Source organism: Heloderma suspectum, chromosome 4 (assembly GCF_057233095.1).
Source record: "Heloderma suspectum isolate Gila_16-S chromosome 4, 16-S_ref, whole genome shotgun sequence".
Taxonomy (NCBI): domain Eukaryota; kingdom Metazoa; phylum Chordata; class Lepidosauria; order Squamata; family Helodermatidae; genus Heloderma; species Heloderma suspectum.
This window is the reverse complement of record NC_139461.1, coordinates 113,387,175-113,410,549: the sequence shown is the minus strand read 5'-3', so window position 1 is coordinate 113,410,549 and position 23,375 is coordinate 113,387,175. Positions and strand designations below refer to the sequence as shown.

The 23,375-nt window shown below is 42.0% G+C and overlaps 3 protein-coding genes across 5 annotated transcripts in view; 2 read left to right on the top strand and 1 right to left on the bottom strand.

The window, feature by feature from the left end:
- The window catches only part of PRP4K (pre-mRNA processing factor kinase PRP4K), a 39,650-nt gene extending 38,812 nt beyond the window's left edge, over positions 1–838 (top strand). For both annotated transcript variants that reach the window (XM_084850437.1, XM_084850438.1), the window contains exon 20: positions 748–838. The gene's annotated coding sequence lies outside the window, so the exon portion shown is untranslated. The remainder of the gene's footprint in view (positions 1–747) is intronic.
- FAM217A (family with sequence similarity 217 member A) lies at positions 294–7,734 on the bottom strand. Its single transcript, XM_084850440.1, has 5 exons — positions 5,505–7,734; positions 5,395–5,420; positions 3,903–3,971; positions 3,721–3,800; positions 294–1,787 (listed from the first exon to the last, which is right to left on the bottom strand). The coding sequence occupies exons 1-5, from the start codon at positions 5,596–5,598 to the stop codon at positions 593–595; spliced, it is 1,464 nt and encodes a 487-aa protein (XP_084706566.1). The 5' UTR covers positions 5,599–7,734; the 3' UTR covers positions 294–592.
- A 1,951-nt stretch (positions 7,735–9,685) lies between these two features.
- Positions 9,686–23,375, top strand: part of LOC146347308 (testis expressed protein 56-like) — a 44,778-nt gene continuing 31,088 nt past the window's right edge. Inside the window, exon 1 of one of the 2 annotated variants that reach the window (XR_014790252.1) lies at positions 9,686–9,736. Coding sequence is in view for 1 of the 2 variants with exons in the window: in XM_084850446.1 (XP_084706572.1) it covers positions 20,144–20,414 (271 nt within the window). In the remaining variant the exon portion in view is untranslated. Of the gene's footprint in view, positions 9,737–20,055; positions 20,415–23,375 lie in introns of those variants that run through there. The other variant, XM_084850446.1, reaches the window with a different exon arrangement.

The window sequence follows — 23,375 nt, the reverse complement described above, 5'->3', positions numbered from 1 at the left end:
ACATCCAGATCTGTCAATCTACTATGTCTAACCAGTGAGCCAGATGTCCCTAGGGTGATTTCAGTTGTGGTATGATGGCAGTAGTCATCCCACATTGATTTCCTTCAGCATCTGATCAGAAGTCACTTCCTCTGAACATGGAGGTTCTGATCTTAGCTTTTCAGAAAGAATTTCTAACTTCCCTCACTCATCAACATAAATCTAGACTTATGTCCTAAAACCAATTATCAGAGATTGTACCAGGTGTGCTTGGTTTTTCATCACTACTTTTCAATGTAGAATAACCCCAATTTAAATAGTCCATGGACTATGCTTTATTTGTTGCTTCAACATTTTTAAAAAAATACATCATGAACATCAAAAAAAGTTAAGAGTACTCTGATTACAATTACTATTACCTGGTAGAAAGACAGGAATAATTTTTGCTATCACTTTCTTTTAAAACCTCACATGAAAAGTTGCTCCAGGAAAAATACAATCTGATACTTCCATATAATACAAATTAAAAATGGATGCAGCTTTCCAAAGTGCTATTGCTCATTGCTTTTGCTCAAATAATACTAATGAATGCCTGATGCGTTAATTCAACAAATCACTGGTCATCACCATGGGAGCACTTTTGCTTTGAAATAAGGGATAGGGATTTTAGTCTCTGAGAGTGTAAGGGTTTACCCATGAATGCTCCATTTTTTCTACAATATTTTCTTTTGGTCCTTGGTTGCTTATATTTTGAACTTTCACTATCAGGTAAGGAGCAAGCTACAGCTGTGCTGGGTGAGAGTGACTTCGGGGAAATCATGTTGACACCTGATCGAATTTTTGAAGAGCTTCCAGAGCATGATAGAGACCTCCGTGTGACTACACTGCTCGAGTCTAAAATTACTGGAGCTTTGGAGCACTTGCAAGACACTCGTGAGTGCTTTGTGGATGAACGTACCAAGGATGATGCTCCAGAACTCCACTTATTATTATGACAGTGCTGGCAAGTGCATTTTGGTATGACTACTTCTTGCATACAACAGCCAATACTGTGAAGATCTCCATCAAAAGCTGCCTGGGGACATGAAATGTCAGATTGCTTCAGTTGCTTCAGGTGATATACATCTTTTGAGGAGCCAGTACGGTTGTTAACAGCCATAGTGGGAGAAACCATCTCCCTTGTCCTTTCTCTTAATATAGTAAAGTGCTGTAACCTTTCCATTTCCACTAGACGAGAAATTAGTTTATCTAGTGATTCATCAAGTGGTGGATTTAGGGATAATTTCCAGTCATCCCACTTTGATAAAGACATTTTTTGTAAATCCAAGGTATTATATGGTGGAGGAAGAAAATCGGGGTATGAAAAGGTATCATTCTCAAGTAAAGAGGAAGCTCCGTCTTTGTGTTCTATAGGTTCTGGTTTTAGGTTAAGATTCACATTTTTAAAGTATTTCAGCAAAGCTTTACTTCTTTTCTCATTCTCAGATATATCCTTTTCTTCTACTAAAAGCTTGTCCTCTACATTGCCATTTCCTCTTTTCAAATTCCATTTGAATACAGAAAGCATGTCATCACTACCACTATCTGTAGTAGGATAAGATTCAGAAGTAGTGGCTACATTGGCCCTTTTGAAAAAGTCCCCATCTCCATTTCTACAGTAGTTCTCCAATGTTGTCTTCTGAGTTCTGGGAGAAGAAACTGGGTGATATCTCCTCATGAAAGAATGTACCAGTGGATTAGTGTTGATTATGTTTAAAGGAACATCACTGGAGCTAGATGGTATTTCTACAAAAGATTTACTGAAGTCTCTGGAAGAAAAAGAGAAACTAAACTAATATGAACATACCACCTCTAGTGAATAATTTATCATGGTATCTCCCATGCTGTACAGAAAAATTAATGTATTTGCAGCCTGCAAATATACCCTGCAGTACACCCTGAAGCAAGATGATCATATTTTCAGCAAATTAATACTCAAAAATTGACTGACTAGCAGTAGGTTCTAGAAAAATAGAAGGGGTACTTCTATATAGTGCGAGACATTTCGTCGGTGCCACAGGCAGTTATGCCAGTACAAACGACAACAGTACAAAAGTGTTCATTCCTTCCCGACCATCTGCTCCCATCGGTAGTACATGCCCTGGTCTCCTCTCGTTTAGACTACTGTAATGCGCTCTACGTGGGGTTACCCTTGAAGACGGTTCGGAAACTGCAGCTGGTACAGAACGCGGCGGCTCGCCTGATTAAAGGCAGCCGCCGGCGAGATCACATCACTCCAGTGCTGAAGGAGTTGCACTGGTTACCAGTTGTTTTCCGGGCCAAATTCAAGGTGTTGGTTTTGACCTTTAAAACCCTATATGGTTCCGGCCCAGCCTATCTTAAGGAGCGCCTCCAGCAACACCAGACAGGCCGCTTAACAAGATCAGCCTCGGATGGCCTTCTCTCTGTCCCATCAGCCAGGACAGCTAGACTGGTGGGGACGAGGGAGAGGGCCTTCTCTGTGGTGGCCCCCACTCTGTGGAACTCCCTTCCTAGGGAACTCCGTCATGCCCCCTCTTTAATGAGCTTCCGTCGTGCATTAAAAACGTGGTTGTTCAGGCAGGCATTTGGGGTGGGTTAGGGCATTTAAAAAAAAATTATGGTAAAATTTTATTGTTTTAAATTGTTTTATGGTGGGTTGTACATCGCCCAGAGTGGCTGGGTGACCAGTCAGATGGGCGATTAATAAATTTAATAAATAAATAAATAAAAATTCATGTGACATACAGTAAATATGATACTTCCTCTGCTTTATAAAATACCAAACAGTATAGGCATGTGTGTATTTTCTTCTGAGAGTGGAGACACTTGATAGAGTTTATATTATGTAGAGTGTACACTGAGATGGTTTAGAATCCTGGACTATACCACTTCATTGTAGGTGTGGATAGTCATAATATTAAACATTCCTCCATATTACAAACAACACAGTTCTTTACATACAGTAAATTAGCATATTAGGGAGTGAGCTACACCAAATCTTTCCCTCAGATGTCTAGTTTACCGTATGCAGGCACAACATCTCACCACGTCCCTTCATCCTACCAATTTACCCTGCTGCTCTTTGACTATTAAGAGTATTTAAAAAAACCATTTAAAATGCAACTTATGGGTTGACATAGGTTTTCACATGTCAATCCCATTGGGAACTCCCCCCCAGCACATCAGTTTCCTGCCTATTTCCCTCTTAACTTGCATGACCCTAGGTACTTTACTATCCTATAGAGACAACTGGAGCCCTTCCCCCACTTTTTTTTCCTTCAAATCAGGATTCATAGGGCCCTATGCTAAGACTTAGAGCTTGTTTTAAGATCATTACTCTGAGAGAAGGAAGCAGGAAATGCATTTCTTTCATATATAGAAAATATATGAAGAGCAGCTTCATATATTTTTATATATGCTTCATATATTTTCATATGTTAAACTGTTTTATTATATGCTGTACATCGCCCAGAGTGGCTGGGTGACCAGCCAGATGGGCGATTAATAAATTTAATAAATAAATAGCACTAGGACACCAAACAACAAGGGATGAAACAAAACAATGAAGAACTGCAGCAGAGGAGTGATGGTGCATACCTACCCTAAGGCTGACGCTTGGCATTCTCTTTTTATAAATGAGGAAGTGGCTAAGTGCTTATTTTGGGTTGCCCACCTATTCTGTTTAATTTCACTGAAAGTACTAACAATACATTTCTTTACCTGCTCACTGAATTATTGCCTTGATCGTGCATATAGCTCCAGGAATGAAATGGCCCTTGTCTGCTGCTATTTGAATTCAGCTGAAATAAACAAAACATTTTCAGCAAAACTACCACTTCAGAACAAGCACTGAACATTTTAAAATAAGTAAATTATATTATAAAAAGACAAACTAATACTACCTGTGCTGTCCTAGTATTTTTTGACAAGCTAAGAGCTGCCAACTGTTCCATTGCAGCTTTATAATGGTCCTGTAAAAGAAAAGAGCTATTGCAATATTTAGAAGACAAAGCATACATTCTAAAATTTAATCACTAATTTTTGCAGCTTGTTTGATCCTTAAGCTAACCTCAGATCCACCTGTTGGACTTCAGAAATTCCAAAGAAGTGGCAGCCCATGCATCTAATATGAGCGTGTGTACGAGCATCAAAGAGAAAGCACAGGTCTCAGGCTATGTTATTCCATGTTACAATCTTCATCTAGTCTTTAACCTCTATTTTTGCCACACATTTGGATAAATTGCAATGTTTGCAACCACCTGAGGCCTTGGATGAACCTGCTAAAGTCTGAGCCAAAAGATCACTGCTAAATGAAGCCAAACTAAAGCTTGATGGGAAGTGCAGAAATAAAGGCAACCAGCCATCCAGCAGTCTCAAAGACCCAGAGCTAATTATTGCTAGCTTTGGCGCTCACAGGATGCTTTTGAAATAATTCTGTGAGAATATATATGTGGAACACTAACTTTAATGGATTATTTATGTAACTCTTCTGGGGACAGTAAGCATAGCTGTAGATCCCTGACTCGTACTTACTAGATCATCCTTGGTAATAGCTAGTTGCAGTTATCTAGCTTTATGCACAATATAATCACATTTTAATGATAATCCCATGAGTACCATGTATTCAAATAGCTCAGTCTAGACAAGAGAAATGCCCAGTGAAACATCCTGAGTTAGACAATTGGGCTGCATTCAGACAGCACTGTTATGCATTTTTTTATTGTTCAGTGCTTTATCTGAAGTACAGAAAGCAGACCTGGAGAAACAAAGTATAAAGTTGTGTAGAACAAATCTTGCTGTAATCCCCTGTTTGACTTTGCTGCTTGGCTAACTGCACTAATTTCCCATCTGCCATTTTGACTAGAAGGGATCCATACAGTCCTGAGTGGCTTGTGGGTGTTCAGAGTGCTGAATCAACATACCTGACACCTGAAACATTCTCCAAATAGAAATCCTCTTAGGCATGTGAAGTGCAGTATTATATTTACAAAGGCATTTGCATGTCTTCATTAAGGCTGCAATTTTAAGCACAATGGGTTGTATCCAGACTTAGTGATACATAGACTAACTCTATAGTCATACGTAGATTAAATCAGAAGTAACATAAGGCCTATTGATTCCAATGGATCTGCTCTATGCATAACTAAGTCTGGGTCCAGGCCAATGGAATAAGCCTCCAAGTAAACATACATAGGATTGCATTGCATGGCAGACAACCAAAAGCTTAGTTCTTTTTGTGAATAAATTGGGAAAACAAGAATCCTTCAAGAATTCACACTTAGATCAGTTAACACCTGAATATACTACATGCCACTTCCTTTGAAATAAGAACCATAACAAGATAGTATAAGCTGCTAAAAAAAATCAAGGTAGTGATGTTGGTTTTGCTCTTACCTTGTAAAATGCGCTTGTAAGAACACCTGCAAAAGACCAAGAGTTCAGTTTTCCTTACATAAATGGTTTTACAGTTTCTCAAGATACAGAATGTCTGCACTTGCTCTCACCTCCTGTACCAATCTTATCTTCTGGTGAATGAAACTTCTTTTCAGCCGAACAATCAGATTCCAGACTAGAGGCTTGTGATGTCTGTAATGACATTTATCTTTAGCTATACTAATGGCATATATGTAGAAACTAAAATATATGGTGCTACCATAGTTAAAGTGTATTTTTTAAAGAGAATGAGAGCTGCTCTGAGCAACTGTGGTCAGGTTCAAGATAAACCATATTAAACAGTACATTCAAACTACAGTAATTAACATTTGCTATAGTGAGCATCTCTACACCAGCCTAAAATCCCACATTTAAAATGGGCTTTTCTGTTTCCGTTTTAAATGCAAGATCACAACAGATTCCCTTTACACGCGCGCCCTTCCCCCCTTATCTGAGTCTTCCATATGTTTCATTATATAGCCACAAGATGGTGCTGTGGTCTAGCTCCTCTTATTGTGAGTTTTCCTCTTTTTACCAGGGTATTCAAGCGGAACTCAAGTGCTGTAATTTGATAGTTCATTATCTCTGATCTTTTAAAAAATGGAATAAAGGTAATTTAGTGCAGTAGACACCCTGAAGGTTGATGACATCATCTAAAGGACCCGCAAACTTCAGTGAGTAACCAATCTCAATAGAAGGATAAAAGCTCTGTGTGAAGATGCCCTGTATCTATTGCTAAAGCAATTAAGCGAACAAAATCCTGCTCCTTCAATGAGATCTTCATGGATAAACTTGAACAGAGATCCTTTTCGTAAATTTCAGTAAGAAGCACAACTTAATCTGAGAGCAGCTCATCATAATATAACCAAAAACATGACTGATTCTGGAAAAAAATTACACTGCATCATAAATCAAGAGTATGCACAAGGATCAGAATCCAGAGTCATGTTTGGGGTTCTGCATGCATACTGGAATGTTATGCGCCCGCCCTCCCACCTATCCTGCTGTAGCTCTTTGAACTCCCATAAAAAGCTGCTCCTGAGGGTTGGAGGCAGGGTAGAATTCAAGGTGGGTCCAGCCTACCTAGCTCTTATTATCTTGTGGTCTCAGTATTTACTCTTTTACTTGAGCTAGGTTCACAGAAGACAATATAATATATAGAAAATTAAACTCTGTTGTGTTAATTCCATCTATAAAATGGGTAATTGTTTTTTTCTTGCCTGTCTTCTAAGACAGTCTAGAAAAATTTACCCATTTAAAAATGCTTAATTCCTTGATCATACACCGCATATAGGCATGTTCTGTGTTTAGTGATTTGATATGTAGTCTGTGGGTGAGATCATGTTTTTTGTATATATTTCTAATTCTTGCTTTATGCTTGTGGCACCTTGTACCAGTCTGGATTATGGTAGACTGACAGTGATATAGCCTATGGGGCCTACCTTTTTGTTGCATTAGTATTCCACACTTGATTGGAGGAAATGAGATTCAAAGAAGTGCGAGGGGATGCAGTCAAGGAGGAAATCAGTAGTTTCCAGCTTTGTGGTGTATGCACAAGCCTATCTGGATCCTGGCCAAGACCATGAGTAATCCATAAGAAAAGTTTTGTCTGTAGAAGGCAGATCCTGGATCCAGCCCATAGAATCGAAATCACCATGCATTCCCATCCAGAGGGGTGGGGATGGGGTCAGCTCTGATGGCACTCTAGAAACTTACCATAAACCGGGAGTCTGCAGCTACTTTGCATATTATAGGTACATGTAATAAAGAAACATTTTCATATATGTTATGACAAATGTGTTATTTTTGACAAATTTGAAAACATAAGTTGGACTTAAAATCTTGTCATATGTAATTAATATTCTTGAGGCTTCTAATTTGGACATTTTATTTGCCTCTGGAACTTGATTAATTGATTTAGGGCACAATCTTATGCATATAGGACTTTTTTCTGTCTAAACATCCATAGGATTGCACCCTTAAAGTGTTTAGAATTCTTTTGCCTTCAGGTTTTCACTAGACCTTTGTAGCCTTGAGGCAAGATTTCTTTTAAAAAATGTCTAAAGCTGCCATTTTCAAGATCTGACCAAACACAAAAGTGCTTCAAGGATCACACATGTTGCCTATCTTAGTTATTCCCCATTTTTTGTTCAACTGTTTTCAGTTGAGACATATCCAAATGGCAGGCAATGTATTTCATTCTTATTATGATACTCTTAACCACTTCATAAAACAGTGGATGTAGGGAAGGTAAGTGTATTTAAAAGTTGTCCCTGTGACTAAACGTTCATGTACCTGGTGAGAGAAGCTGCTCAGTGGGAGACTGGTCCCATAAATGGCAGGTATAAAGTCTTTTTTCCCCACTAAGTTGGCAGACTTGTTTGTCGTGCTTCCCCTGACAAGCCTGTATGGGAGGAGGGATTAAGAATGACACAAAATGAATAGAATCAAGATGGGCAGCAAAGAAGAGCTGCCTAATGGCAACATAGGCAACTAGTGAAGTGACAAAGGGCAAGGCCAAGACATACTATTCTCCTAGGAGTGCAAAGCTAAAATATAAAGGTCACTATGGAGATGTAGTATTATGATATCTAATCACCCACATTCGAAGTATGTCCCTCAGAAAGACCTGACAATGTTCAGCTGGGTTGGCTCATGGGCTTAAAATAACAGAAAGCTGGCAATAGCAGGAAGAAGGACAGGCTACAACAGAGCAGTGAGGGCAGATGAAAGTTAGAACACAGGAGAAAAAAAGAATCTGGGATTTAATTTTTTTTTTTTTTTTTAAGAACAGGACATATCTCCACCTGCATGATGGGGTGTGAGTGGGATCAACCTTGGTGCTGGTGGCAGTCATGACTGTGATTTATTTAAAAACAAAACATAGTAGATATTGTGTTTCAGCAATGCAGAGTGGGGAGCCCTCCTCCAAAAGATGAAGTATAATTTTTCAGTGGTTAAAAATAGTTGTTGTATATTACTTTTGGGAGAGGACAAAGCCTTGTTGGTGGTAGTTGCTCATTCGTTGTTGTTTTTTATATGGGAATGACATACTTAATGTGTCACAGTGGATGACACATAAGTATGTGTCAGCCCCTAAGGAATTAAAATTAATAAAAAATACATAATAATGCTTCTTTAAGAAATCTTAAAAACTGATACTAACATAGGGAGAAGACTTGTGTTGTGACTACTAACAATGTCACAGATACAATCCAGTAGATGACATTTGTGCAATTCCTTTTCATACACACAATAATAATGGGCCACATTTTCCCATTCAGACTGCACTGAGGTTCGAAGGAGTTGAAAACACAACATGACATCCTTGCAACAGAATCAGATCCGGGGTGTGTGTGTGTGTGTGTGTGTGTGTGGAGGCTCTGATCTCCTGACATAAATGAAAGTGTGTTGTGGAAAATATTCCTATTGGCTAGGAAGGAACTAGGGCAGTGTCAGGAAGGAGACATGAAGCGTGAAACAGGAATAATAGGGAGGAGAATGGATGGTATGCCTTACGCAAATAATCAGGGAAAGGGATGTCAGAGATGGGTAGTGGGAAAAGGGGCTAACTCAAGGATGTGACGGAAGAGTGTGAGCCCCTAAGAGTGAGCCCATAGAAAGGGAAGACACATGGCTTGGAACAATTAATGTGCTATAGTTACCTAAATTAGGATAGGAAGTAGTGGGAAATGAGAAAAAAGTGCTTAAACTCCTAAGCACAATGTGACTCATGATACTTTGACCATCTCTTGCTATTTGTATGTGTGAACATGCTGAAAACAAGACAGAAGGTGGAAGTGAGGCAATTTTAAATCAAATGTACATTCCAACCAATACTTTTTACATTCTCGTTACTGGGTGACTTTGCATCTGATGTTTATGTGCACATCCAAAACATTTTACTGTATGCTACATGTACGAACTTAGTGTGCAACAGACATGTCTACCACATGTATCATATACATTTGACAGGGAGCTGAAATTAGCCAGTTTCCCAGTATGTGTACGCAAGTTAGTAAACATGTTTGCCAGGCACATAAGGTGCGAAGCAAGGGGCCCACAGAACTGGGAAATGTCAACTGTGAAAAAAATGCTCCCAAGATTGTGGCTGAAGCCTTCTCTTAGCTGGAGATGAGAGGGTGGGGCGAAGCTGAGGTAAAGGTCTTGTTTTATCATCTGGGACGCTGCCAACCAACATGTGCTTTGCCATCTCGGAAGGCCGCGGACTGGGAAGGGGCAGGGAGGAAGCGCGAAGAAGGGGAGGCAGCAAGAGGAAGCGAACGGTGGCCGTGAGTGGAAGGTAGGAACAGCTTCCATGGCGGGGAGGGGGGCTGGAAGGACGGTTCCCTTGCGTCGGGACTCCCACCCTGTCCTTTGGCCCGAGCGCCGCCGCCTCCTCTTCTCCCCTACCCTGGGAAGCCTCCGAAACTCGCGCGCGTTTCTTTTGCAGGAGGGGAAGCTGGCGCTGCCGCGCTACCCGCTGGGAACATGACGGGGTGGGGCGGTGGAGAAGCCTCGGCCTAGGCCCTTGCGGTTCCGCCTCGGCCTTCAGCGCGCGTTACGGGGAGCCAGTCGCTATGGGAACGGCCCAGCCGCTGCAGCAGGCCGCGAGGCCCCGCCGGGGGGGGGGGCGGGAGGAGACGCGGACAGACGGACGGTCACGGTACAAGGCGGCGGCGCGGCAGCTCCCCTTCCCTGTTCAGTTTGCCTTCTGACAGCCCTCGGTCTTGCACGCCCTCCGATCTCTTGCGGATTCACCCTCCCCGTGTGTGTGCGTGCGTGCGTGCTTTACACTTCTGATATCTCGGCCTCGTCCTTCCAGTGGATTTTGATTGGAAAGTAGCCGTGGGAACGGAAAGACGGTCGGAGCAAGGCATCCCTGGCCGCGGCCTTTGCAGCGGGAGTGACCTTATTAAGCCAGCAAAGGTGTCGTAGAAGGCAGCATTCATATGGGCACAAGCGACACGCGTTATTAAGAGAGCGTACATGCAGTCTCAAAAGGACAAACTCTTGCCCGTTTTCTGTTCCGCGCCAACGATTTCATCCGTGGGCTAAAAGCCTGCGGGAGACGCTTACACTTCATACGGTTTAGGCTGCCATCCTGTACTTTCCTGGGAGTCAGGCTCATTGAACTCAGCGGAGCTTGCTTTTGTATGTGTTACACTGAGTCACAAGGCCTTGTTGTTCAGTCGTGTCCGACTCTTCGTGACCCCGTGGACCACAGCACGCCAGGCCTTCCTGTCCTGCGCTCTCTCCCGGAGCGTGCTCAAGTTCATATTCATTGCATCGGTGATGCTATCTAGCCATCTCATCCTCTGCCGTCCCCTTCTCCTTTTGCCTTCAGTCTTTCCCAGCATCAGGGTCTTTTCCAGAGAGTTTTCTCTTCGCATTAGGTGGCCAAAATATTGGAGCTTCATTATCTGTCCTTCCAATGAGCACTCAGGGTTGATTTCCTTTAGGATGGACTGATTTGACCTCCTTGCAGTCCAGGGGACTCGTAAGAGTCTTCTCCAGCACCACAGTTCGAAAGCATCAATTCTTCGGCGCTCAGCCTTCCTTGTAGTCCAGCTCTCACAGCCATACATTACTACTGGGATAACCATAGCTTTGATTAGACGGACCTTTGTCGGCAAGGTGATGTCTCTGCTTCTTACTATGCTGTCTAGGTTTGCCATAGCTTTCCTCCCAAAGAGCAAGCGTCTTTTAATTTCATGGCTACAGTCACCGTCTGCGGTGATCTTGGAGCCCAAGAAAGTAAAATCTGTCACTGCTTCCATTTCTTCCCCTTCTATATGCCAGGAAGTGATGGGGCCAGATGCCATGATCTTAGTTTTTTTAATGTTGAGTTTCAACCCAGCTTTTGCACTCTCCTCTTTCACCTTCAACAAGAGGCTCTTTAGATCCTCTTCGCTTTCTGCCATTAGGGTGGTATCGTCTGCATATCGGAGGTTGTTGATAATTCTCCCGGCAATCTTAATTCCGACCTGTGATTCATCCAACCCGGCGTTTCTCATGATGTACTCTGCATATAAGTTAAATAAGCAGGGTGACAATATGCAGCCTTGTCGTACTCCTTTCCCAATTTTGAACCACTCGGTTGTTCCATGTCTGGTTCTTACGGTTGCTTCTTGACCCTCGTACAGGTTTCTCAGGAGACAGGTAAGGTGGTCTGGTACTCCCATCACTTTAAGAATTTGCCACAGTTTGTTGTGATCCACACAATCAAAGGCTTTAGCATAGTCAATGAAGCAGAAATAGACGTTTTTCTGGAATTCTCTTGCTTTCTCCATGATGCAGCGAATGTTGGCGATTTGATCTCTAGTTCCTCTGCCTCTTCGAAACCCAGCTTATACTTCCGGTAGTTCTCGGTTCGCATACTGCTGAAGCCTAGCTTGTAGGATTTTGAGCATCACCTTGCTGGCATGTGAAATGAGCGCAATTGTGCGGTAGTTTGAACACTCTTTGGCGTTGCCCTTCTTTGGAATTGGAATGTAAACTGACCTTTTCCAGTCTTGCGGCCATTGTTGAGTGTTCCAAATTTGTTGGCATATTGAATGCAGCACTTTAACAGCATCATCTTTTAGGATTTTAAATAGCTCAGCTGGAATACTGTCATCTCCGCTAGCTTTGTTGTTACTAATGCTTCCTAAGGCCCACTTGACTTCACTCTCTAGGATGTCCGGCTCAAGTTCAGTGACTGCACTATCATGGCTATCAGGGACATTCAGATCTTTCCTGTAGAGTTCTTCTGTGTATTCTTGCCACCTCTTCTTAATCTCATCTGCTTCTGTTAGGTCCCTGCCTTCTTTGTCCTTTATCATGCCCGTCTTTGCATAAAACGTTCCCTTGAGATCTCCGATTTTCTTGAAGAGATCTCTAGTCTTTCCCATTCTGTTGTTTTCCTTGATTTCTTTGCATTGTTCATTTAAGAAGGCCTTCTTGTCTCTCCTTGCTATTCTCTGGAACTCTGCATTCAGTTGGATATATCTTCCCCTTTCTCCCTTGCTTTTCGCTTCCCTTCTTTCCTCAGCTACTTGTAAAGCCTCATCAGACAGCCACTTGGCTTTCTTGCATTTCTTTTTCTTTGGGATGGATTTTGTTGCTGCCTCCTGAACAATGTTACAGACCTCCGTCCATAGTTCCTCAGGCACTCTGTCTATCAGGTCTAATCCCTGAAATCTATTCCTCACCTCCACTGTATATTCATAAGGGATATGATTTAGGTCATACCTGAACGGTTTAGTGGTTTTCCCTACGTTCTTCAATTTAAGCCGAAATTTTGCAAGAAGCAGCTCATGATCTGAGCCACAGTCAGCTCCAGGTCTTGTTTTTACTGACTGTATATAGCTTCTCCATCTTTGACTGCAAAGGACATAATCAATCTGATTTCGATATTGACCATCTGGTGATGTCCATGTGTAGAGTCGTCTCTTGTGCTGTTGGAAAAGAGTGTTTGCTATGATCAGCGTGTTCTCTTGGCAAAACTCTATTAGCTTTTGTCCTGCTTCATTTTGTACACCAAGGCCATGCCTGCCTGTTATCCCGGTGATTTCTTGACTTCCTACTTTAGCATTCCAATCCCCTATGATGAAGAGGACATCTTTTCTTGGTGTTAGTTCTAGAAGGTGTTGTAGGTCTTCATAGAACCGATCAACCTCAGCTTCTTCATCATCAGTGGTTGGGGCGTAGACTTGAATTACTGTGATGTTGAATGGTTTGCCTTGGATTCGTAGGCCTTAGGGCCAAACTAAAGGTGGCAGTTTCCAATCCTGTGATCAGATCGCCTGCTGTTTTTTTGCTGGTTTTAGGGTGCAAACCTATGCATGTTTAGGCAGAAAAATAAGTCGTACAACTTCCAGCATTCCCCAGCCAGCCATGGGAAATGCTAGGAGTTGTCAAGATTTTTTTGCTGCCCAAACATGCATAGAATTGCTACCTTAGAGGTGTAATAACGGCAGCCAGGAGCATGGGCCAAAATGCGACTGGGGAAACAGGGCTCCTAATCATTTCCCCTATGCCAATAGCATCTGGGCAAGAATAAGAGCCTGGGGGGAGGTATGGAGGCTTCTGAACTTGTAAAAAAAACAACAACCAGGGGGCAAACTCGCAGATCTCCTAGCGTAGTGGCATTAGGTCCACAAGGTCAAAGTACCAGCAGTTTTTTTTTTATTAGCAAGAACATTGACATCATGTGCCACCCCCCTCAAACTTCCCTGTTCCCTCTGAGCTTAGCTGCAATCTTCACAATAGCTGGCAGGGAGATTAATTTTCCCAGCAACAATATATTGTTCCCTGTTGTAATGCAAAGTATTTTGTGGTATCTTGGCTTTGAATGGGACCCGTTAGTTTCAAAAGTCCAACTCCTCGTACAAATGGAAATTAACAGAACCAGTTTGTTGATACGGACCAACACACCTGCCTGCATTTTTGGACTCTCCTTGGGGGTGTGCCCATGGGGACTGTCTTGATAGCACCCACACTTCAAAATTTACCTCTATACTGCTCTCCCACTGTCATGTCTACTTAGGAACAAACTGGACATGATGGGATAGCTTTGTTCTCGTATCTGTGTGCTAGAACAAAGGGAGTTGAACTGCAGCCCCCTCACTCCCTTGCTTTACCTCCCCACACACTGCCGCTGTAGGTACTTTTCTTCCAACCCAGCTCCAGTACTAGAAGCAATCCAGGACAGATGTCAGGTTATTTTAGAGAAGAGGCCAAGCCAAAATGTAATGTACTTCAAAGAAGTGAGCACATATTGTACCTATATTGCTACCCCCACCCCACTGCCAGGGTTAGTAGCAACTTCATAGAGGGCAGCTAGATCAGAGAAATAGTGCAGGGAGGAAGGATTAAATACTCCTCCCCCAGCACCACTGCTTGATCAGATTTGGAACCCCTTGCATCTGCTTTAAGACTAATAGTGCAATGTCTACTCAGAAGTGTCACTGAATTCAATGGGACCAACTCCCAGGTTAGTATGCACATGACTGCAGCCTACAAGGAAGTTCATATGTGGTTTGCCCTTCAATATTGGCCAAGCCAACTGCTTTGAATTTTATCCATGAAATACTGCCACAATACTTCTTACCATATTTAGTTTTAAAGTATCACACATTTAAAGCCTTATTTTCAGCATATTAAAAATTACATGACAGTGTTACCAGAACACGGATGATCCTCCTCAGCATGCAATTTACTCAACAGTTTTCTCCTGGAATAAAAAGTTGGACTAAACGCATTCCGTGTGGGCATTCCACATTCTATGTTCCTTCTTTGCACATATGTGAACATTTTTTCATCTGGGGTCCAGTTAATGTAATTACAAGAAGAGTCGGCACTTTGTGGAGAAAATACAACAGTTGCTTTTGGTAGATAAAGTGGTTGTTGCTTTAATGCCATGGTGAGAACATATTTGACTAGATAAACAGCATTTGACAGAAAACTGTATTTTGAGGTCAGTTTAGCTAATGTTACATTTTACTATATGGAATATTTTCATTGTAAACCTCACAAAATGTAAGTTCACTTCATAATATATTGTAGCTTTTGGTTGTAGTGAATTGTAAATGTTCACTTAAAAACAATGCTTTTTCATAGCCTAGAGATAATGAGAAGACTGCAGAAAAAGATATAGTAAAACTGACCAGTTCTGGGAATACCACTTAATCATCGTGGTTCAATGAACTCATAGTGTTGCTGGACACTTTTATAAGGGCACTTTGTCAAAGCTTAGCATTTCAGAATTTTAATGTGTCATCCATCACCAGGTCATTATGACTTGTACTTAAACTACGTTATGCAGAGTTCTGTGATTCTTTACACCACATATTTTTGAGTCCAAAGTGGGTTGGAGCGCAGGAAAGATATGCCAAGAGATGGTACTTAACCCTTCTCTCTATGGTCCTTTTCCAGTTCAAAGCAAATCATGCACATGGAGAAAGATAAAGGCCTCCTCTTTCTTCCATATATCTTTTCCCGGTGGTTGAAAAAGCAGTTTAGGGAGGATGATTTTGAATTGGAAAAGGACCAGCGGTTTTGACATAGCCAGCAAGATGATGTGGATGCCACGGTATTGTCACACATAACCAATCAGATTTGGCTATGCCATGATGTTATTAAGCCAATTCAAAGTGAGGGAAACACTTTCTGCTCTCACTTTGGGCATCTACACCAGCCTAAAACCCTGCATTTGAAACGGGGCTTTCTGCTTCCGTTTTAAATACAGGATCACAATGACTCCCTATTTCCCCCCCCTTCCTTTCCCCCCTCCCCTTTCCTCCTCCTTCTCCCTGTGACTGAGGCTTTCTTCACATGGAGCTTTTATCCTGTGATTGAGATTGCTCCTTCACGGACGTTTGCTGGCTCTTTACATGATGCTGTGACCCTCCAGGGCATCTCCTGCACTAAATGCCCTTTGTTCTGTTTTTAAATAGATTGCAGATAATGAGCTATGAAATTACGCGGTTGTGTTCTGCTTGAGTTCCCTCTGTGAAAAGAGGAAATGCGGCAAGAAGAGGAGCGAGATCAATGAAAGATAATGTAAGACTCAGATACGGGGAGAAGGAGGTGGAAAGGGGGGGGGAAGGAAGCGCGTGAAAAAAGGAGACGTTATGATCCTGCATTTAAAGTGGAAGCAGAAAGCCCTGTTTTAAATACAGGATTTTAGGATGATGTAGAGATGCCCTGAGTCTTCCATTATCTTTCATTGATCTTGCTCTTCTTCTTACTGCTTTTCCTCTTCTCTCAGAGGGAACTCAAGTGGAACACAATGGGGTAATTTGATAGCTCATTTATTTCAAACAAAGGGCATTTAGTGCAGGAGACACCTTGAACGTTCACGGCGTCATGTAAAGAGCCCGCAAACTTCTGTGAAGGAGCAATCTCAATGCTGTCCATCTACTAAAGGCTTGTTCACATATGTATGATCATCTTTTAGTCATTGCAACATCACAAGATAACTACAGTGTGTAAATGAGCCATCAACTGATCAAATCTGCGGACAGAACTTTCACACCTCACATCAGTTCAAATCACAATGATTTTCAGTGAAGTCAGTTCTCATATTTAGCTGTCAGAAATCAAGAGGTGTACATGATTATACCACTGTAATGTTTGCAAGTGACTATATACTGGTCCCAAGTGACCATACACCTGAAAAAATTAGGTACTGCATTGTTTTATTATATGCTTGCATTTATAGAACATGCTCAGGTCTTAATTATTGGAAGCTTGTTTCATATTGGGTTGCCACATCTTTAATAGCTAATTGACATACAGAAAATAAGTAGGTAAAAGTTTTTCCATCACTTCCCCTTTTTGTGCGTGGAAAAGTGCCCCTATTAAACTTCTGTGTGTCACACTGTGATTAAAGGTATAGGAGCACAGCCAGTAAGTTGGCAAACTTAAGCTGCAATTCTATACATGCTTACCTGGGAGTAGACATGTGTAGGATTCCACTGAGTTTCTTAAGGTCAGGCAAAAGTTCTCCAAGAGCTATATGGGCCTTATAGCCAATAATAAGCCTTTAGTATGATCTAGCATTTCCCCAGTTTCAGTCCCCTTCAAGGTCACAATTATGCAAAACCATATATATACAATGTAGTATTGATTTCAGTGTATCCCCGTGCTCATAAATCCTGCTTTATTTCAGTTTAAGCATCTTCTCATAAACTGCCTACAGGATTAAGTTTAAATATGTATTTGCTTTATGTGAATACTCATACAGCACTGAATTCTGTGGGATTTACTTCCAAGTAACTGCTGCTATTGCAACCTTGGATGTAAAACAGCATTCATATATGTCCCAAAATTATCATAGTCCCTAGAATAGAAGAAAGAAACCCTACTTTGTACTTGATTTTGTAGCAACTTCTATATATCTGTTGAAACAGATTGGAGGATCTGGAATTGGTCCAAGTAATAAAGGTAATGATTTAAAAAGTTACAGTATTTTATTAACTGATAATGGACTTGACCTGAAATATTCTACCTTTTGTTATTATTACAGTGATCAGTCCTAATATTTCCTGTGAAAGAAAGGTTACACATGAATTTCCATTATAGTCCCATTTTCTCATACTTAAATCTCTGATCCACATTATTATTTTTTTTACAAGGGGCTCTCCTTTGGGATTGATAATCCACCAAAGATTATGATTTTACCACTGAAGAAAATGACAGTCAGAAACTAGTTTATAAAGGAATGAAAATGAATGTTTTCTATTCCTCTAATGTTTTAAAATTAAGAATTTAGCTTTTTAAAATAAGTTGTAATAAATCCTGGAGAGCTAACAAAAATTAATAATACATCCTGGCTATGTGTGAGGAAAAGTTAGTTTTCAAAGGCTGAGGGTGTATCTAGACTGGGACTTTGCCTCCTTATCTCTCCACCCATCAATCTTTTATTGATAATTTCACAAGAGGCAACGTAACTGTACATGCATTTGTCACCTATTGCTCTTGTTAAGCACTCCATTGTCCAGTTTTCTCACAGAAAAAGCTCCTTATTAAAGAAGGTTGGTTTGGACAGACATCTTGGTCTATCTCCTATCCCCATTGTTTCGCTTCCATCTCCATTATTGGACTTGTTTTTGTTTTATTTTTATTTGCTAAATTTGTTCTATGGCACAGATATACCCAGGGTGCTTCCAGATGGAGGGCTCCTAGCACTAACAATCAAAAGGCATTGTGCAGCTATTCCATTTTTTCCTCCTCCATAACAGATTTTTTATGGAAAGAAAAAAGATGGAAGAAACAGTGGGAAAAAACTGGAAGGTTAGACCTCCCTCTTCCCTCCGTAAAATTCCATGAATGAGGCAGGGGAATTGCCTCATTTGGGGGGTGTTTCGACGACAATGGAAGGAGAAGTGAATGGAGGAGTACCGGATTTTTAAAAAAGGAATCAGCTTTGCTGTGCTTTGGTCTATACCAAAGCTCCATCTAGGGCTCCATGAGCGAGTGCTCCACACCAGTAAAAATCACTTCACAGAATGTACTTCTGGGTAGGGATGGGGATTGGAGTGAACGTCATCTGACTGGCAGAGGCTGCTCAACCAATAAGAGAGGCTTCCCCCCTCCTCCCCTTTCTCCTTTCCCCTGAAGGTCCAGATGCACCTGCATTTCAGGAGGAAGCCTAATTCACTACAATGGGAGTTACTTCTGAGTAGACACATATATGCGTTAGGAAAGGCGGGGGGAGGGGGAGAACTCAGGAATGGTAAACCACCCCTGTGCAGGATCTCTATAACGAAGCTGTGAAGTAATTATTTCCGAAGGCAATAAAGCAAACAACGGAGAATCAGAGCCTCAAAATCATGCTTTAGAGCATTTAGGGAATGTGCTTTAAACTGTGCCATTTCAATTGAGGGGGATCTCTGTAAATTCTGATGTGGGCATTCAGGGGATAAGCCTCATTGAGCACAATGGGAGTTACTTCTGAGTAGACACTAATTGGTTTGTGCAGGGACAGGAAACTCCCCTTGACCGGGGTGATGGTGAAAGGCACACCCCTGGGCAGGGCTAGCATACCTGAGGTAACTGTGGGGGTTGGGGCACACAACCGCTATACCACCGAGAACCTGACTTGAGGAAAAGAATCGGACTTTAACCAGTCTCAGGAAATCTGTTTTTTCTGTGATAAGTTCCAGGGTGGCTCCTGGATAGCCATGGCATCATGTATCCCTAATGACCTCAACACGCAGCCAGCTTGGAGTAAATCGCTGGTGGAGACCCCCCCCCCCCCGATACCCGGAAGTATCCCCAGCCACCTAGGCACCTTAGTTCCTTCTGCTAATTTCATTTTACATTGAAGCTAAACCTGGCCACTTTACTAATCCAGATGCTTCCTGATCTCAAGGTTTCTCCCCATCCTTTGTAGGGGACAGAAGAGACACACTGGCATCAGCTTTTGGACACAGAAGTGTAATTGTGAACATTCATTGTTAAATATAAATCAAGGCCTGCAATTTGAGGAGGAAGTGTATATGAATGAGAAACACACAAAGATAAGTTCTGGGATGGCGAAGGACAAAAGTGACATGAAAATGAATGTGGCAGGAGTGTTGGTGTGGGCATAGACTGACCATGTCAGGCAGTAACTAGAAGATGCATTCAGAAGAGTCAGAAATACACCACATATTTCCATTAGAATGCAATAATTATAGCTCTTTCTACAAAGGAAGAAACAAAGAATGGTTTAAAAAGAACTTGAGTTATTTGCTTATGAGACGAATGTGAATGAGATCTAGAAAAACATTTATGCATGATGCTAAACTCCATACAATAAAACCATGTATGACATGTTAAGTGTATGACCAAAGCTGCCCTAACAAAGCCAAAACTTCTAGAACAGGAGTAGGTGAGAGCCTATGCACATTTATCTCTGTAGCTAGGCTTATTTTAATTGGAGCAACATATGGCTGATAGTGGTTGGGGGAGTGTATATAACTCATTGGCTACCAACATTCTAAGTATTACAGTGTATTTTCTTCCTTCTCTCTCCAAACCAGTCCTACTTGTGATGTCACATTGCTCTTGTGACACCTAGATTGCATAGTGGCAGGAACAGAATAAATGACTTTCCATCATCAAGGCAAAAAGCCTTGGGCAGGCACTGATAAGAGAGAAATGTTTAGCGTTCGTCAGTGGGTGATAGCTACCTTCCTAACAAACCTATGTGAAAAAGAAATAAGGAATAATTTCCAGGATGATGCCCCGGAAGAGATCTTGTGTGAACTTCCCACCACTGACCACCTATCTGCAAATGACAAATAAGGGAAGCTTTTCTTCAAGGAAGAGGCCTGTAACAAGATCTAGTCTGAACCTGCCCCCACTGCTCATATATCAAGAACTGAAGTGCTGTGATAAGCAGGATGAGATAAACCAGGTGTTCCTCAAGCTCTCTGCGCTTTATAATAATTTGCAAGATCCCCTAAAGGAGATGCTGCTTTGGTGTTCTTGTGAAGATCAAGACAAATGTATGTGCTACTACATGCATGCATTGTATAGGCTGTACATAGATGGGAATAGGATTGCAAACATTTTTACCCATCTTAACTTCTATATATCAGGACGCTATAAAGGCAAAGGAGCAGGGGCATTTTTAAAGAAGTTGGCAACCCTAGAAGGGAATGTGAAAATATTTGCTGAAAGGAAAAAAGGGAGATTTCTAGCAGGCACAATGCTCGATACTCAGTAACTTTTAAATGAAACAAAGATTGGCAGTGTTTAAGTAGCTTTGGGACAAGGCAGGTGCAGCTCTAAGTAAAGTGCTTATATATAGCCAGCCTAAGAACTAAAAATATTTCCTACTTAGAGAAGACAGCTCTAGGCCAAAGGAGATGATCACCATAGGGCAATATTATTATACCATGTTGTCACATGGCTGGCTCAGAATTTGAGAAAACTAATGCCTTGAGTCACAACTTCTTGGCAGCTACATCCTGAAAAGTTGTGTCTACTCTAGGGATGTCAGAGAATTCTGCCACGGATCTTGGTGAGGCCGAATGCACTGGCATTCGGCCTCACCAAGATCCGTGGCAGAATTCTCTGACATCCCCCGAAATCCATGGCAGAAGACATCCCCCGAAATCCATGGCAGAAAGAAGCCCCCCACCCCACCCCACAAAAGGCACGCGAAATGGAGCACTTACCTGCTGCCGTCCGTGCTGACTTGCGAATGGCGGCCGCGCTGCGGCCGCCATTTGCTTCCTCATCATAGCTGTGATAGGCTACGTAAATAATTACGTAGCCTATCACGGCTAACGCAGGGACGCCATTTGCATCCCTGCAGAGGCCGTGATAGGCTACGTAAGTATTTACGTAGCCTATCACGGCAAGCTAAAAAAAAGAAAAACAGCGTACGCGAATGGCGGTGGCTACGGCGGCCGCCATTCGCATTCCCTTTTTTTCGCTGTTTTAGCCTACGTAAGTAAATATTTATGTAAGCTATTACGGTGAAAAAAAGGGGAACGCAAATAGTGTCGTAGGCTACGTAAATATTTACGTAGGCTAAAACAACGGGGGGGGGGAAGGAACGCAAATGGCGCCCACTACATTATTTGCGTTCCCTTTTTTTTGCCGTAATAGCTTATGTAAATATTTACATAGGCTAAAACAGCAAAAAAAAGGGAACGCAAATGGCAGCTGCCGTAGCCGCCGCCATTTGCATATGCTGTTGGTTTTTTTGCCTGCAGGCTGCCCAATGGCTGGATGTCTGGCTGTGGGTGGCCCCGGCTGGCGACTCCGTGGAATCTCTGCAGAGTGGAGCTGGCCAGATTAGGATTTTGGGGGGAGGTGCGGAGCGAATCACCCCGTCAAAAAGGTGACTTTCGTACATCCCTAGTCTACTCTTTAATAATATCTGTGAAAATGAAGCCCGGTGCTACTGTGCAGATTAAATAAATGAAGCAGGATAAAGGATTATATTTCAATAAAATTAATCTTTTATTTCCTTAGATAAGGAAAGCTTTAACACTGCCCACCTGAAAAAAACCCAGTTTAACATTTTGGGAGAAAAGAGCATTTAATTTGTTTAAGACTTTATTTAAGAAATGTAATAGTTGAACAAGTAAAAACCCACTGGAGAAGAGATTGAAAAAGAAATCCCACACATGCCTGAATGCAAAAATAAACAGCAAGTGGCATCAAGCTGTGCATTTTTTATTTGAAGAACCTTGATGGTGGACTGCCATGACCATTCCTTTCCCATTATATGTTATTTCTAAAGTAAAGATAAAGGATGTTCTCATCGCTTCCCAAAGTTTAATGCACCTCACTTTTAAGAGAGGTACCAAACTGACAAAAGTAGGCCTGCATGCTTTTGTGAATGTCATTAATATTAGCCTTGCCACCCACCCATACTCCTACAGCTGCAGCATCCCCCTTCATATGTGTCTGCATGTTGTCTGCACAGTAGGACAATGAAGCCAAAAGCACATGTGTGGAGGTGCCCTGAGACAATGCCTTTGTCTGTTGTATTTCCTGCATATTAAACTTGTGCTGGTTGAGGCAGAGTTGCGTAAATTGTATTTCCACTGCAGCATGTTATCCCCAGGCTTTAGGGGCATGAAATCTATCCTACCCTGACCCTACAGAGTGTAAGGAGCTTTGCTCCTAAGGCTGCAATCCTATATGCACCTACCTGGGACTAAGCCCCATTGAGGTTAATGGGGTTTACTTCTGAATAAACATGCAAAGGGTTGCACCGTAAACCATCATAACAGGAGCACTAGATAGTTCTCTTACATTTGTAACAGTACAAAAATTGTACAAGTAAATATACAGTTTAATTACAATTTGCCTGCAACCATACATCCAAATTATATCAAAACAGCGAGCCTGTAGAAACCCGTGCTATGGATTGTTGCAATCATGCAACAACAACATGTTTATTAATTTTAGACATTTGTTGTTGTTGTTCAGTCATTCAGTCGTGTCCGACTCTTCGTGACCCCATGGACCATAGCACGCCAGGCCCTCCTGTCCTCCGCTCTCTCCTGGAGTGTGCTCAAGTCCATATTCATTGCATCGGTGATGCTATCCAGCCATCTCATCCTCTGCCGTCCCCTTCTCCTTTTGCCTTCAATCTTTCCCAGCATCAGGGTCTTTTCCAGTGAGTTTTCTCTTCACATTAGGTGGCCAAAATATTTGAGCTTCAGCTTCAGTATCTGTCCTTCCAATGAGCACTCAGGGTTGATTTCTTTTAGGATTGACTGATTTGACCTCCTTGCAGTCCAGGGGACTCGTGAGAGTCTTCTCCAGCACCACAGTTCGAAAGCATCGATTCTTCGGCGCTCAGCCTTCCTTATAGTCCAGCTCTCACAGCCATACGTTGCTACTGGGAAAACCATAGCTTTGATTATACGAACCTTTGTCGGCAAGGTGATGTCTCTGCTTCTTACTATGCTGTCTAGGTTTGCCATAGCTTTCCTCCCAAG

Excerpts from the sequence above, each read along its gene's own strand:
- FAM217A (XM_084850440.1), bottom strand. The coding sequence starts at position 5,598 with ATGTCATTACAGACATCACAAGCCTCTAGTCTGGAATCTGATTGTTCG. Across the intron at positions 5,421-5,504 it reads AGATAAGATTGGTACAGGAG|GTGTTCTTACAAGCGCATTT; the intron begins GTGAGAGCAAGT and ends GGTCTTTTGCAG. Across the intron at positions 3,972-5,394 it reads TTACAAGCGCATTTTACAAG|GACCATTATAAAGCTGCAAT; the intron begins GTAAGAGCAAAA and ends TTTCTTTTACAG.